This window comes from Microtus ochrogaster (genome assembly GCF_000317375.1).
Source record: "Microtus ochrogaster isolate Prairie Vole_2 chromosome 14 unlocalized genomic scaffold, MicOch1.0 chr14_random_1, whole genome shotgun sequence".
In the NCBI taxonomy this organism is placed as follows: domain Eukaryota; kingdom Metazoa; phylum Chordata; class Mammalia; order Rodentia; family Cricetidae; genus Microtus; species Microtus ochrogaster.
Genome location: NW_004949096.1, coordinates 30,733,811 through 30,749,706, shown reverse-complemented (window position 1 = coordinate 30,749,706; position 15,896 = coordinate 30,733,811). Strand labels below are relative to the sequence as shown.

Below are 15,896 nucleotides of genomic sequence, written 5' to 3'. Positions count from 1 at the left end.
AGAATTGACAGAAAATATCAATCAGTCATAAATACTGTCGGGAAACAGGATGATTTGAGAGCGACTGGAGTGGAGGAGGCTTTAGATTAGATTGGCTAGGACGGTGCTTTAACAGGTTGCTGTTGAGTCAATCCTCAGACTGGAAGTGGCCGCGTTACCAAGGCTAAGCATGGAGACATACCCCTGAATTCCTGAGTAGCTAGACGGCTGGGGAAGGAGCCGCAGGAGTCCAAGGCCACCAGGGAGCCTTTATCAAATAAAAAACTTGGCAAGGTACCGTTCAATTTCTCCCAAACGCCTTTCCAGCACGTCTCAGCGCTCTCCCCCTTTCTTTTCTATACTGGATTGTACGTCCCTGAGTGAGCCGCTTCACTCTGTACTCAATCCATCTGTTAAAAAGGGATATCATTTGACTCCGATATTCATGCTAACCTTCATGCTTGTAAGGAATAGAAAACTCATTGGAGGTCTATTGGTCTGAGAGGTCGGCACCCCCAAACCGTGCAGCTACGTATCCAGGGGTACAGAAAAACTCACTATGTGGGGCCTGAAAAGCAATTTTTGTAGGCAGGGGCTGGCGAATGCTTTTCGGGTAAAAAATGTTCTTCAAAACTGCCTGGTGGGAGATAAATCAGGTGGCCTGCTTTTGCAAACTCTGGGCTTCAGGGCATCTGATGGGAATGTCAGCTTTGCAAAATTCCGTGGGAGCAGATTTCTTGAAGCCGGGGGGGGGGGGGCTCTGTTTTGTGCCCCTGTTTTGTTTTGGTTTTGTTTTTAAGAGGAAAGGGTTCTTTAATCCTAGTCTATTAAAGAGTCCTTGCTACCAAGAACCGCGTGACTGTTGTTCCAAGCAATTGCACAAAAAGTGACCAGGGGCCAGCGACTGGGTTTTAATGAGCAGGCTCATTAAAGCTTTGGTAACAAGCACAGCAGAAGCAACTGACACTACTTGGCGTTTATTGACTTGAGCTGAGAGAGGAGCGCAGGTGTGGTTTCACGGGGTCTGCTTAGGCCCGCCCCCACCCCCCAGCTAAGAAGACTACAGGCGTAGGAGCGCCTTGCAGTTCAGGTGACAGTCACAAGGCACAGAACACCGCGCATGCCCGTGACGCACGCGGGCAGGCGACTCTCCCGGAAGGAGCGCCCGGGCCGGGATGGCCGCCGAACCGGGGCCCGGAAGTGCTGCCTCCCCCGGCTGTGCCGGGGCCATGGAGCGGGTTCTGCCTGTGCTGCTGGTGCAGCTCCCTGTCGAGGAGACGGCGCAGCTCGGAGCGCGGGCGCAGCTGCACCAAGAGCAGGAGGCCCTGGGGAGCCTGACGGCTGCGGGCAGTCTCCGAGTGCTCTCCCTGGCGCCGGGCAGCAGGGGTGGAAGCAGCTGCTGCCTCCAAGGCCCCTTTGGGCAGTAAGTGCTGCGGGACAGCTGTGCAGTGCGGGAGGCGTCTGGACCTTGAGCTGCTCCAGCCGCTCCTGAGCGGGAAGCCTGCGTGCTCCTCGCGGCGCGGGTTGGTGGGAGAGGGGTGACAGCGGGGAATCACCCCAAAACTGTGAGCCCCATTCCTCTAGGAACCTTTTCCATCCAGGAGCGAAATGCTCACCTTGTTGCATCTCCCTAACTCACTCTCTGGATGGGCAGAGAAGATAACCCTGGATGGGTCCCAGTCCAGGAACTGTTTCTTTAACTTAAAACAGATTGTTACAGAAAGGAGTACTAAGCCTGTCTTTCTCTCCACCACCCCCCCTCTTCGTTATGTAGCCCAGGCAGCACTAAAACTTGGTACACAGACTAGGCTGGGCTCGAACCTACAGAGACCCACGTGCCTCTGCCTAAACTACGACACCTGACCTTGTTTAAAGATGCCAGATGAGCTGGGCGGTGGTGGCTCACGTGTTTAATCCCAGCACTTGGGAGGCAAAGACAGGAGGCTCACTGTGAGTTCAAGGCCAGCCTGGTCTATAGAGCGAGTTCCAGGACAGGCTCCAAAGCTACAGAGAAACCCTGTCTTGAAAAAAAAAAAGTGCCAGATGATCTGGCTTATTTCATTTTTTTTATTATTTTTTAAATTTATTTATTTATTAAGGATTTCTGCCTCCTCCCCACCACCGCCTCCCATTTCCCTCCCCCTCCCCCATCAAGTCTCCCTCCCTCATCAGCTCGAAGAGCAATCAGGGTTCCCTGACCTGTGGGAAGTCCAAGGACCACCCACCTCCATCCAGGTTTAGTAAGGTGAGCATCCAAACTGCCTAGGCTCCCCCAAAGCCAGTACGTGCAGTAGGATCAAAAACCCATTCCCTTGTTCTTTAGTTCTCAGTAGTCCTCATTGTCCGCTATGTTCAGCAAGTCCGGTTTTATCCCATGCTTTTTCAGACTCAGGCCAGCTGGCCTTGGTGAGTTCCCGATAGAACATCCCCATTGTCTCAGTGTGTGGGTGTACCCCTCGCGGTCCTGATTTCAAATATCCATTTTTGTTACAAAAATAATGCTTTCTTGCAAACATAGCCCCACTCAGTGCACATAAGTGCCCTGGGGTCACTGAACTAGCCCAGTCCCACTTTTAACGTATTTGATCACAGTCTCCAGGTAGCTGGTTTGCAAGTCGCAATCCTCCTGCTTTACCCTTTCTAGTGCCTCCATCTCCATACTTGCATGCTTGCTGTTTCTTAGGCACGAGGTTCCCATGAACCGAGAAGGTAGACAGTTACAATAATGTACTACTTTCCATTTTCATAAATCCTATCCAGGGTGGACAGTCGGCATTATAAAGTTTAGGAATGCCCTGACTATATGCTGACCTTTCTAATAGTGGGAAGTATTCTAGGACCAGTCTGTGTGAGACTGTAGAGCCAAGAGGTATCTCACTTAAGAACCTCCAACTTCTGTAACAGCTCTGTACACACAAGGCAAGTTTGGTAAATCAGCAAGTATTTTACCTGCGCCCCTTGAATAAAGCCTTGTCTGATAAGGTCTCACAGTGATCTCCCTTTGGGATAGTGCAGTGCCTTTAAATAGTTTACTTTGTTTAACCTTTTCCAGGGTTGATATTTAGGTTATTTCCCAAATTTTCAGTGTAAACAGAAATTAGGTGTTCGTAAAAAAGAAATAATTCCTGTTATTTAAAAGGCAGAAATGTGAACTGTTGGTCTTTCCTTTTGGGGGAGAAGAGAGGATGATGCAAGACAGGGTTTCACTTTGTAACCCTGGTTGTCTTGGAACTCACACTGTAGTGTGGCTGGCTTCCAACAGTGACTGCCTCTGCCTCCCGAGTGCCGGGATTGAAGTGCAAGTCTTTCTACTAAGGACCTAATAGCCGCCCCATTTTAATATAAAACTTACTTCTGTAGAAAACAAAACTTTTAAAGAAGTTTAAACTCTCAGAGGGTGCCTCATCTCCTCCAACTGCGTTGTTTTCAGAGTGGGCCCTATTGACTGCTTTTGAGAAAGGGTCTTTCTCTGTAGCCTAGGCTGGCCTCAAAGTCTCAGTCTTCCTGTCTCAGCCACTGAGGAATGTGATTATTGTTGAGCCATCACATCTGGCTCATGTGTATTAGTGATAATCTTGCTATGTCACTTAGGCTGTCCAGTTCCTGGGCTCCAGAGACCCTCCTTCCTCAGCCTTCTGAGTAGCTAGCAGGTCTGTGTTGCTATGCCTGGCTTGGGTCCTTTCTGTATTTGTTTGCACATGTGTGCTAATGTTTGCATATGTACACATGGAGGCCTGATGTTGATATGGGATATCTTAGTAGATTGCTCTCCACAATGTTTTTTTTAAATTTTATTATAAGTTTTTGGGTGTGTGTGCACATGCTCATGAACCCATGGCGCCGCATAAATTGGGGAGTTCAGAAAACAGCTCTGTGGAGTTGGTTCCCTGCGTCCACCTTCACATGGATTTCAGGGATCCAGCAGAGGTTGCCAGACTTGCGTGTGGGTGTGTTTCCCCACTGAGCCATTGCTGGCCTTCCACCTCACTTCCGGAGGCAGTCTGTGTCTGAAAGGAGAAGCTCACAGGATCAGACTGATCTGAGCCGCTAGCTTGTCCCCAGGATCCCTTGCTTCTTCCTTCTGAGTGCTGGTATTAACAGGTGGCCAGGCTGCCGTGCCCGACAGGCTTTTATGTGGGTTCTGAGTACCCAGACTGCCATTCTCAAGCGTGTGGAGCCGGCTCCTTAACCCCTTAGCCACCTAAAACCCTTATGTTTATTTTAAATGCAGTTTAGGACAGTTGGTCTTTCCCCACACCGGTGACTGTACTGTCTAGAATAATTGTCGTTAGCCACGGGTGGCTGTTAAAATGAATGTTGAAATCCAGTTCCTTGGTTGCAGTGCCTACAGCTGAAGTGCTTTGTAGCAATATCTGCCCACTGGTTGTGGCTGTCATGGGCAGCTCTGAAATGGAAAATAACATTTCCATTATCACAAGGACATTGGACAGGGTTGTTCTGTACCATAACATTCTGGAGTAGTCAAAGACTATATGTAAAGAATCTTTAAAATCTGAAATAATTCAACTCCGCCAAAGCCCATTTAAAATATTTATTTTATGTGTCTAGTGTTTGCCTGCATGCGTGTATGTGTGCCACATGCCTGGTGGTGCCTGCAGAGACCACAAGAGGGCATCAGATTCCCTAGAATAGGAGTTACTGAGAGTTGTGAGCTCTTAATGAGCTCTTAATCACTGAGCCATCTCTCCAGCTCTATAAGCCCATTTTATTAATTGTGATAAGTAATATAAGTAATAAATTTAGAGCTGGGCTTGGTGGCACACACCTTTAATCCCAACACTCAGAAGGCAGAGGCAGGCAGATTTGAGGCTAGCCTGGTCTACAGAGCAAGTACCAAGACAGCCAGGATTATATAGAAAGTCCCTGTGTCAAAAAAAAAAAAAAAAAAACAAGATTGATTGTTGGTATTTATTCTTCGTGATAACAATCTGTTTAAAAATATCAGTTAGTTGATGCTCAAGGTAAAAGAATAAATGGATTTAATGAGGCTTTTTTAAAAGCTGAAGGATAATCCCAGCACTCGGGAGGCAGAGGCAGGCAGATCTTTGTGAGTTCGAGGCCAACCTGGTCTACAGAGTGAGTTCCAGGACAGGCTCCAAAGCTACAAAGAAACCCTGTCTCAAAAAACCAAATGAATGAATGAATGAATGAATGAATGAATGAAAGCTGAAGGGATGAGGAAGCAGTTTTCTGCTCTAAGCTCACTTCATCTCCTACTCTCAGACAGTGTAGGGGACAGAGTAGGGAAAAGTGGGGAGAAGGAAGAGACCCTTAAGCAGTTACATTCTCCTGAGTTGGGTTGCAGAACTGGTGCTGTTGAGTGAGCTAAGCTCTCTTGTTCTGCCCTTTGATCCCTGCCTTTGCAGTCAATGGGATTGTGGGCGTAGAAATATAATAAATCTAGACTTTTTTCCTTAGCTTCGTATGGGAGGAGTGTCGTGACCACAGCATATCCACAGATAAGCCCAAGCTGCTCGCCGTTTGTGAGGATTATGAACTGCGCGTGTATGAGTTTGATTTGAAGGACGGGCGATGCGAGTCGACCTTGTTACACAGCTGCTGTGGGCGGACACTGCAGACGCTTGTTGAAGAGCGAGGAGTCTGTGAGTGTCCTGCTAAGTTCGCTCTACTCTGTTTCCTTCTTAGAGACACAGTCTGACTGTGTAGTGGAGGCTGCCCTCAAATGCGATCCTCCTGCATCAGCTTCCAAGTGCTGGGGACTCAGGAGTGTGCCACCGTGACCAGTCTGCACTGTCCAGCACTGGAGCCACTATCCAGACTGGGCTGCTGAGCCCTTGAAATGGGGTTAATATAATTAAATTGTACTTTCAGTTTTTGCAATGCTGGAAATCAAACCCAAAGTTTCACAAGTGCTAGGCAAGCCCTTGGTCCCTGAGCTACATCCTCACCCTAAAAATATACTTTAAATGTCCCAGCCAAGTGAGGTGGCCATAATACTGTAATCCTAGCACTTGGGAGGCAGAAGGATCTCAGGTTGATGGTAGCCTGGGAAACATAGTAAGACTCTGTCTCAAAACACGCACACCTTTAATCCCAGCACTCGGGAGGCAGAGGCAGGTGGATCTCTGTGAGTTCGAGGCCAGCCTGGTATACAGAGCTAGTTCCAGGACAGGAACCAAAAGCTACAGAGAAACCCTGTCTCTAAAAAAAAAAAAATCAAAAAAAAAAAAATCAAACATCTTCCTTTTTTAGGGGATACTGGGGATTGAACCTATGGCCTATACATGCTAGGTTGTCACTCAATCACTGAGCCACATACCCAAGTCTCCAGGCTTTTTTTTTTTTTTTTGCCTTTATTTGGAGAAAGATTATCACCAAGCTACAGAGGCTGGCCTTGGACTTAAAATCCTCCTGCCTCAGCCTCTTGAAAAGCTGGGATTATAGGCCTGCACACCAAACTGGTTCTAACATACCAGGTTTTCAAGTCTTACTAGAAGGAAAGTAAAATAGATCATTAATAATTTTTATATAAACATATTTTATATGTAATAAACTGAATAATATATATTAAATTAATTCACCTGTTTCTTTGGCTGTTGGTCATATTGAATCATACTTCTCTCATGGATTGATGACTCTTGTATTATAGTAGACAGTGCTGACCTAAACTTGTTATAGAGCTGTTGCCTGTGTCTTGGCCTGATAAGCTGTGGGGGGGAGGGAGGAGGTAAATCCATGCTCCTGGGCCTCTATTTTAAGGCAGTAACATCCTTTCTACCCTTGACTATAAGGTTCCTTCTTTTTCCTTAAGGAAAAAAAAAATGTCTGATTGACTTTGAATGATCTCATGGGTAACTCAGCTCTTTTGAATCTTCTTCCGGTGTGCTTTGAGATGTCAGCCTTAAGCAAAAAGAACCCTGGGCCACCGTGAGCCATGTTTATTTATCTTCACTACTTCCTAATGCCTGTGTCCACAGATGTGAACAGTAACCACTCGGAGTCCTTGTTTTATCTGTTTTTCTGTGTTTATAAGATCACCTTTACCAACTGTAAAAGTGTGACAACACCCTCTTGATTCGCAGGTATTTCTTTGGAGTCTCTGAGGGTTCTGTCCTTTCGCAAGACGGCCTTACTGCTCATCAACAGATATTTCGTCCTCCGCTTCGCATTTCCAGGGAGAGACTCCGGAAGTATACTGGACTGCTTCCCGCTGCCCTTGCCACCACCGGCAGCAGACACGGTTACTGACGTGCAGTTCTGCAGGGGACTTCTCTTTGTTCTGAGTACATTACCCTGGATCTGTATCCTTGGCCGTAAACTTGTTGGTTAATGTGTAGGGGGAAAGAATATGTAGAAAGATGAGCCTTTCTGCGCTTTTGATTGGGGGAACTAGAGCTAAGGGAGAATAGTTAGTTTTTAGTTAAGACTTTTTAGGGGAGAAATACTCTCATAAAATACTCAACTATATTACCTTATATTTTTCAATGTGTAGAAATATTCTTATTGTCATAATAATCTTACCCATATTTATATCCTTTGCTTATTTACCCAACTACATTTCTTAAGTGTCTGTTAAAATGCATGATTACTGATACGATATATGACATATATTCTTTCCTCACGAATATAACATACTTTGCTCAATGATGATTCCATTTTTTTCCTTTTTTTTTTTTGAGGCTTCAAATACCCAAATACTGTGCTTACTAGTATGCATTACCACACCCAGATAATCCCATCATTCTAATGAATGGTTTGCATAAGCATTAATACTCTTTTAAAGTACTATACTTTGTATCTAGCAGTAAAATTATTTTGAAGATTTAAAAAATGACCTTTTATGAAATGATTTTTGAGACTTTTATTTCTGAAGTAAAGGGATATCTTCCTTTCTTTATGCTTTTGGGGGTTGGCCCCCAAGGCCTCATGTGTGGTATTCAAATATTCTATCACTGAGCTACAATCCCTGGCCCTTGGTGTGTTTACTTATTTATTTTTGAGACAGAGTCTTACTATATAGACTTGCTATCCTGGACCTAACTGTGTAGACCAACCTGTCTTTTAACTCACAGAGATCCCCTGCCCCTGACTCCTGAGTATTGAGATTAAAGGCGTCCTTAAATTTTGGGTTTTTGAAGCAGGGTCTCTGTAGCTGAAGCTGGCCTAGAACTCACTCTGTAGCCTACTTTGTAGCTAGCCTCTGACTCTGCCTCCAGAAGGGATGATTTTCCTATTTTAGATATATTGTTTTTTACAAAGATGTCATAAGATACTAAACTGACTTAATTTTTGTTGCTGAATTTGTTGTCTTCTGCAATGGGTGTCAGGTGCGTGAGGCTGCTGAACATCTGGAATGGTCTAGGCATATGGATACTTAATTATTTAGGTTTAAAAGCTGACACTTGGTTCAGTTATTAGAGAGTTTAAGTATATTTAGAATAAACTTATTCTTTTGGACTCTTTAAAAAACAAAACAGAGTCTTATGTAGCCACGACTGAACTTGTACTCTGTATCTAGTCAAGGCTGACCTTTGACACCTGATCCTCTGCCTCAGCCTCCTAAGTCCTGGGATAGCAGGCCTGAGCCATTATGCTTAGGCTAATGGTATTGGAGAATCGAACCTGGGCTTCACTGAGCTAGATAAGCACTCTACTTACTTAGTTTCATCTCCTGCCCAGTTTCTCTTACTGTTTCAACTGCAACTCCATGGGGGTCTAAATATGGGTGAGATATTTCTGGTGAAAATTTAGCATCCAAGCACGGTGGTGGTGCACACCTTTAATCCCAGTACTCAGGAAGCAGAAGCAGGCGGGTCTCTAAGTTTAAGGCCAGCCTGGTCTATGGAGCTAGTTCAGGGCAGCTGGGGCTACATAGAGTAACTCTGTCTCAAAAAAACAAAGAGTGAAAGAAAAAAGTGTCTAAAGTTAGTTGCAATCTAAGTGGAACTTAGATTTTGGTGGCTTACAAGAAAATGAAATATCTCAGCTTTTAATGTTGGTTGCATGTTGAGATGATAGTATTTGGGGATTAGCTAATGTATAATGTTAGCTGGGGTTTACCCTGGGAAACAGTGCCTTGGGGTCTGGAGCAGCAGACTGAAGAACTGTATATCACCTGGTGTGCAGCCGGCTCCATAGTCATCTGGTTCCGACATCGGGGAGTGCCTGCTGCTAGCCCTGCAAGGTTGTAGTGATCAGGCGACAGCTCTTCCCCATCCTGAGACTCAAAGAGTCCTGGATAGAAAAGACACTTCTTTAACTCTAGCCCAAAGATATTTTTGACACTTCAGATGGCAAGCAGGTAGCTCGTGTGGACTTGGCTCTTCTCCTAGAGGATTCCGAGCAGCCCTCCTTTTCGTCACTGAAAGTGTCTCAGGACTTAGATATTTTGGTGATCGTCAGTTCATCTCACTCTGCAGTTGCTCTGAACCTAAATTTGTATTTCAGGTAGGCAGATGACTAAAACTTCTCATTTGAGGTAAACCCATAAAAGATTAAAAATATACTCAGCTTTTTGTTGTTGTTTTAAGCAGCTTTTCTATGCAGTTAGATCTTGCTAAGGCTCCATTAGTAAGATTGTAACTGTGAAGAATGTGTCTAAATGACTGCTGGCCACCTTTGTCTTTTGGCTTGTATGGCAAAGGTTTGGTTTGACTTAAGTGGTATTGTATGGCGGTTATGGTTATGTCATATAAAGATGCAGAATTGTCCGGGCAGTGGTGGTGCATGCCTTTAATCCCAGCAATTGGGAGGTAGAAGCAGGAAGATTTCAGTGGTTTGAGGCCAATATGATCTACAGAGCGAGTTTCAGGACAGCCAGGACTATTGCACAGAGAAAACCTGTCTTGAAACACATCCCTGAGAGAGAAAGAGAGAGAGAGAGAGAGAGAGAGAGACAGACAGACAGACAGACAGACAGACAGACAGGATTGTACAGTTTAAAAAGCCTCACTTTTATATATCACCCCCTTCTTGTTCCGTTTAAGAGTAGAGGAGAGTGGAATTTACCTGTTGTTGGGCTTTCTGTTTTTGTGGCTTGGGATCCTGGCTGCACTGAGACTCATGTTCCTCTTAAAGGAATATGACAAGATCTATTCAGGTAGCTAGCTTTTCTGCCTGGGGATTTCCATGGTATTTCCTTATGAGGAACTGTTGCTTGTGGCTGTCTAAGAACCTCAGTAATGCTAAACGCTTTCTTATATTTCTTTTCCATTAGCTTCTAGCTGCTATTGGCTTTATAAACTTATGTAACTTGATGATCTGGAAGTAGGCCTTTCAACATTTATGAGCTGACCACATTTAGGGCCATTCAAACCATTTAGTCTTTTGAGTCCACCTTGATATGAATAAGACAAATCCCTGAGTAGTTGGGAATGTTTTTGATGAGTTTTAATTGCCTATGGCTTGGTTTATTTTTATGTACCTGCCAAGTATCTTTAGAGCTATGATGTTTTCTAGGGATCAAACGCAGAACCTCAGTCCTGTTCAGCAAGCAAGCCCCCGCTGAGCTAGACTCCAAGCCCCAGTTTGTTCAAAGTGGCCATTTACTTATTTACGTTTTGACCTTGCTCTAAAAATGAGTAGACATTGATGGAATTTCAGCTGTGGGGAGGGAGCTGTGATCTGACCTGGTTGGTTGGTTGGTTTGTTTGTTTGTTTGTTTAATACAAGGTCTCACAATGTAGGCCAAACTTCTCTCAAACTCCTATCTTTTTGCTTCAGCCTCCTGAGTGCTGGGATTACAGGAGAGGCCATCATGCCTGGCCTTGTTTTTAAATCTTTGAGTGTGGGCTGTTAGTTTCCGTAGCCTGTTCTTGTCTGCCCATAGGTGGTTTCGCTCATCGGTCATATCCCTGATCACTCATTGGAAACGGTATAAATGGTGGGAAAAGAGGAAGGCCTAGTGGCCTGTCCTATGCTCTGGATGTTTTAGAGCTCTGTCCTGTCCCCCACAACTAACTTAGGGACCAGTCTGTTCAACTAAGCAAGTGATCTGTGTTTGTTCTTCACATAAATGCTGTTTAGTGCCTTTTCTCTGGAGTTGCCTGAAGTCCAGGTGTATCTCGTCGTCCCTGCCTTGAGCGAACTTCTTCCCCCAATCAGAGCATCAGTCCCCCTTCTCGGACCTTTTCATCCTGTGGGAATCCACTGGAATGACAGCTCTTTCTTGAAGCCCTGCGCTCACGGGCACTCTTGACCAGAATCTCACTCAGGACTCCTCTGTGGTGCGTGTGGCACTTCCCCTCCCTAGCTGGGCTTCGTGCTTAACTGTAGTTTTATATAGTTCCTATTTTTTTTCATTTTTTTTCCAATAAAGTCTAATAGTTTGGATTTTTCCAGTCTTTTTCTCCCTTTGGAGATGGGCCCTTGCTGTGGGCTCCAGTGATCTTCCCAGCTCAACCTCCTCAGTAGCTCAGTTTCATTTGTTCGCTTCATCTTCCATTTTATCTTAGCTGTCCATTGTCAGAGCCGAACTCTGGGCTTTGTCAGCATTCAATCACTACTCTCCACGGATCAACACAACTTCCCAAAGGTTTTAGCCGGCTTACCCAAGTGCGTGCCCGCTGACCTCACTGGGATTTCCAGCTAATGGACCGTCTGTGCTTCCCCGCCACCTGTCTCCACTTCCCCCTTCGCAAGCCTGGATTTGGCGATCCATTGTTCTAGCCAGCTTCTTGCACATGCTCTTAACTTTTGCTCTTGCTCCATGGTAGCACTTGGCCTGCCAAAACATCGACCCTGAATGAAATCTTTATTCTGCCTTCTGCTGCCTACACCCAAGCAAGTTTGCATTTGTGGGGAACCTGTAAAAGTACTCTTTGCCAACCTCCTTTTTTGTGATTTTTTTGAGAGAGTTTTGCTCTGTAGTCCAGACTGGCCTCAAACTCAAGATCTGCCAGCTTCTGCCTCCCCAGGCTAAGATTATAATGTGTACCACCATACCCAGGCTTACAAAAATATTTTTAATCCTCTGTTTTTCCTCAGAACTGCTCATCTCATTATTCTTCCCTTTTCTTGAGTGACCTTGCCGCCCACATTTTTAAGGGAACAGAAGCCGTCTGATGTCTCAGGAGCCCTCCTTTAGCGGTTTGGTTCCTTTGTTTTATGAGGTTTCATCCCTTCCTCCCCCACTCCATTTGAGAAACCTTTCTCTATTTCCTTTTCCATATTTATAATGCCTTTTCAGTATTAGGTCTGTGTCCAGTTAACAGACAAGTAGCTGCCATCTCCCTCCTGAGTGTCTCCCCAGGCTCCCCTCCTCTCTGCCTCCACCCAAGCTGTGCCGGTCTTCTCATCTGAACCGCTTTAACAGATGCCTGCTCAGTCTCGTTGTGTCTGTCCTCATCCCCTAAACCTGTTCCTCCAAGGTAGTTAAAGTGGCATCAGTAAATGTCTGTCTCATTAGTGGTCCGACCACACACACTCACACACACTCACATTTCTCATCTCCTTGCTAAGTGTCAACACAATGCCTTCCAAATTGAACACTTTGAAGTGTGTGACAACAGTAAATGCTTCCCTCTCCCTAGCCATGCTCTGCATGTGATCATGTTGTGGTTCTGCCCAAACCCTCCTTTAGCTGCCTTTTCTCCTAAAGATGAAAGCTAGACTTCCTTAACCCACGGAAGGCTCTGAACTCTCTCCCGCCAGCTCTTCCGGCTTCTATTACTGTCACTCCGTTTTGCTTCTCACTTGCTGTGCTCGGGCACCACGGTCCTCTGTTTCTCAGATGTGATGACCCTCTTTCCACACAGCTGTTCCATCTTAACTCACACACATGTGCGCGTGTGAACACACATATACATATACACCATTCTTGTTCATTTACTTACGTTGGCCTAAGTCTTGCTTTGCTATGGTAAAGAGTTATTAGGAACCTTAGCTGTGAGCTGGTGAAATGAACTTCCACATGCATTCTGTGGAATGCCTGAATCCTCTCTACCCCACCCCCAAATAAGTAAATAAATGTTTTTAAAAAATCAAACCCCAAGTTTTATGGTTACATTAGCCTGGTTCCGTGTTCTCTTAACCTTAGTGTCTGTACCCTGAAGTGGGTTATATGTTTCTGTAAGGTCTTGAAAGGCTTAAGAGTCTGTGTAAGTCAGCTTGACATCTGCAGTATGCTAGACAGTGGCTGTTCTTTCCACTCCAGGAAAGGAACTGCTCCATGGAGCCAAGTACTTTTTGTTGGTATTGGTAATTTTTTATTTTATTATTTTGTATATAAGGGTGCCTTGCCTGTGCATTGTCTGTGTGCTGTGTGTGTGCAGTGCTTGGAGAGACTGGAGTTACAGACAGCTGTGAGCTGCCATGTTGGTGCTGGGAATTGAACTCAGGTCTCCCGAAAGAGTCAATGCTCTTAACCACTGAGCCATCTCTCTAGCCCATAGAGTCAGATTCTTGATGCTGACTTTATCACTGTTCTATGAGGGAGGCTAGAGAGACTACAATCTGGGGGATATAAAATTTATGCCATTCTTGTCCCTATCCCATGTCCATTTTTATTTTGAAATTTCAGACAATATATTTTGATCTATCTCTCTCTCTCTCTCAAAAAAAATCAAAACAACAACAACAACAAAAAAGGACAAAAACATAAATAAATAGTGCCTGCACACAAACCCAGAGGCACTTGTGACACAAATTTGGGGTTATTTATCAATTTTTTGATACAGCTATCATTCTTTTCCAATGTAGGCAACACCCAGGACACCTACTGTATGCAAGAACACTGGAAGACCTTCCTATTGAAGGGCCTACTGGAACAGACGAAGATGACCTTGCTAACTCTGTCCACAACATGAGACTCACCAAGGTCTCCTTTCGGGTTGATAGGTATGAACACTTTAAGGGCTCGTGTGTTTCCTTTTCATTTTTGTCCTTTTCATATGAAAAGTCTCTACCTGGCAGATACATCTATTTATTTGGAGTCAGTGTAGTCCTAGCTGGCTTACAGCTTGCTGTGTAGGGCAGGTTGGCCTTAAACTCAGAGTGATCCCCCTGCCTCTGCCTCCCAAGTGCTGGGACTGCAGGTGGAAGCTGCCGTTCTGAGTGTCTTTACCCCAGCTGCTATCTGACTTGGTGCCCCGACTGTGATGGGTGTTGATGGTTGCCCTGTCTTCCAGGTCTTGGAGGGCCCAGCTGTCAGCACTGAAGGAAACAATGAGCTCCAAGCCAGAGGCTTCCTGTTGTGCTCCGTGGTTCCAGGGTGTTTTGCGTTTGGAGTCCCCGGAATCTGGTAACCCCACTCCCGTTGTGCCAAGCCACGTTTTCATTCCAGGGGATGCCACGTGTGGCCAGTGTGCTTTTCTGCAGAAGGAGCACATCAAGACTAGTGACCCAAGATGGTGGGAGACGATGCGGCTGAGCAGACAAGAGCAGCCCGCGGAGCTCCAGTGTATGTCTGTGACAGGATTTACTGCACTGTTTGCTTGGGCAGTAGGAACCAGCAGCTGCACCATTGTCCTCTGGGACCTGGAGACCCAGGGCCTGCAATGTCTTCCTCTCAGCCCGCCGTGTACTCCTGTCCATAGCAGTGGGGACCAGCAGCAGGGCCTTGTTCTGACAGGTGAGCATGTCTCGTAGCCAGCTAGAATCCACTGCTTAGAGGTGCAACTGCTTCTTTAAAATTACAGTTACTTGTTTCTCGTGTGTGTGTGTGTGTGTGTGTGTGTGTGTGCGCGCGCGCGCGTGCGTGTGCGCGAATGCCAAAGCGCTCATGTCAAGGACAGCTTGTGGGAGTCGGGTCTCTCCTTCCAGCACGTGGATCCCAGGATTGAGCTCTGGTTCATCAGGCTTGGAGGTCATTTTACACTGAGCTATCTTGGCAGCCAAAATGTGACTTCTTGGTGTATTTCCCTTCTGCTGCCTTGGTGCCAGCATGTGCCCAGTCTCACTGCAAAGTGGTCCTTATTCTGGGAGGAAACTTGCCCTTATTCTCTGTAATTGTCTCATGTGTCTTAATTTATGTGGGTGGGTGTTTTTTGACATGCATGCTTGGACCTGCAGAGGCCAGAAGAGGGCGTCAGATCCCCTGGAGCTGGAGTTATAGACAGTTAGGAGCTGCCATGTGGGTGCTGGGACTCAAACCTGGCTCCAGAGAAAGAGTACCAGTGCTCTTAGCCACTGAGCCATCCCTCAGCCCTGTTTTAATTTAAATAATTTCTCTTGAGCTAAATGTTAATACTAGATAGTAAGAGTAATATGGGCCGATTTTTAACTTGGAGAAACCTCCTCTGACTGGAGTCTCTGCAGCAGAGGTTACAAGCCAGCCAATCATGGACCGTGTGTGTGTACTGCATATTCATTTTGGTTGGCACTGACTAGGGATTTATTTTATTGGTTTTAAAGCAGGGTCTCACATAGCCCCAGTTGACCTCAAACTTGCTGTGTGTGTAACTGAGGCTGGTCTTAAGCACACTGATCCTAGGCCAGATCCCAGTACTTGGGAGGCAGAGACAGGCAGATCTCTGTGAGTTCGAGGCCAGTCTGATCTACAAAGTAAATTCCAGGATAGCTAAGAACTGTTATACAGAGAAAACCTCTCTTGAAAAAAACAAAAAGAAACCATTGATCCTATTATCTATATCTTCCAGTTCCTAGAACTACAGGCGTATATGCCACCACACCTAGCTTAGGCTTTTAAAAAAGATAACATAAATACAAAGTTCAAATAGACAGAATTTTACAAAATCTGGACCTGTAGCTCTTACCACTCTAGCACAATGGACCTGCATTTCCGCATAGAAACTTAAGTGTTGGGGTGAAGCTGATGTTCTCTCGTGGCTGTTGTATTTCTGGTTGGGGTTCTCCAACAACTGTTGTATTTCTTCTGGTTGGGGTTCTCCAGTGGCTGTTATATTTATGGTTGGGGTTCTCCAGTGGCTGTTGTTTTCTGGTTGAGGTTCTCCAGTGGCTGTTATATTTATGGTTGG

The 15,896-nt window shown here is 45.5% G+C and overlaps 1 protein-coding gene across 1 annotated transcript in view; it reads left to right on the top strand.

Moving 5' to 3' along the window:
• Positions 1–1,129: 1,129 nt before the first annotated feature.
• The window catches only part of Spg11 (SPG11, spatacsin vesicle trafficking associated), a 68,110-nt gene continuing 53,343 nt past the window's right edge, over positions 1,130–15,896 (top strand). Inside the window, exons 1-6 of the mRNA XM_005364359.2 lie at positions 1,130–1,402; positions 5,419–5,603; positions 7,044–7,262; positions 9,234–9,408; positions 13,660–13,797; positions 14,088–14,530. Coding sequence (XP_005364416.1) covers positions 1,155–1,402; positions 5,419–5,603; positions 7,044–7,262; positions 9,234–9,408; positions 13,660–13,797; positions 14,088–14,530 — 1,408 coding nt within the window. The 5' untranslated portion in view covers positions 1,130–1,154. The remainder of the gene's footprint in view (positions 1,403–5,418; positions 5,604–7,043; positions 7,263–9,233; positions 9,409–13,659; positions 13,798–14,087; positions 14,531–15,896) is intronic.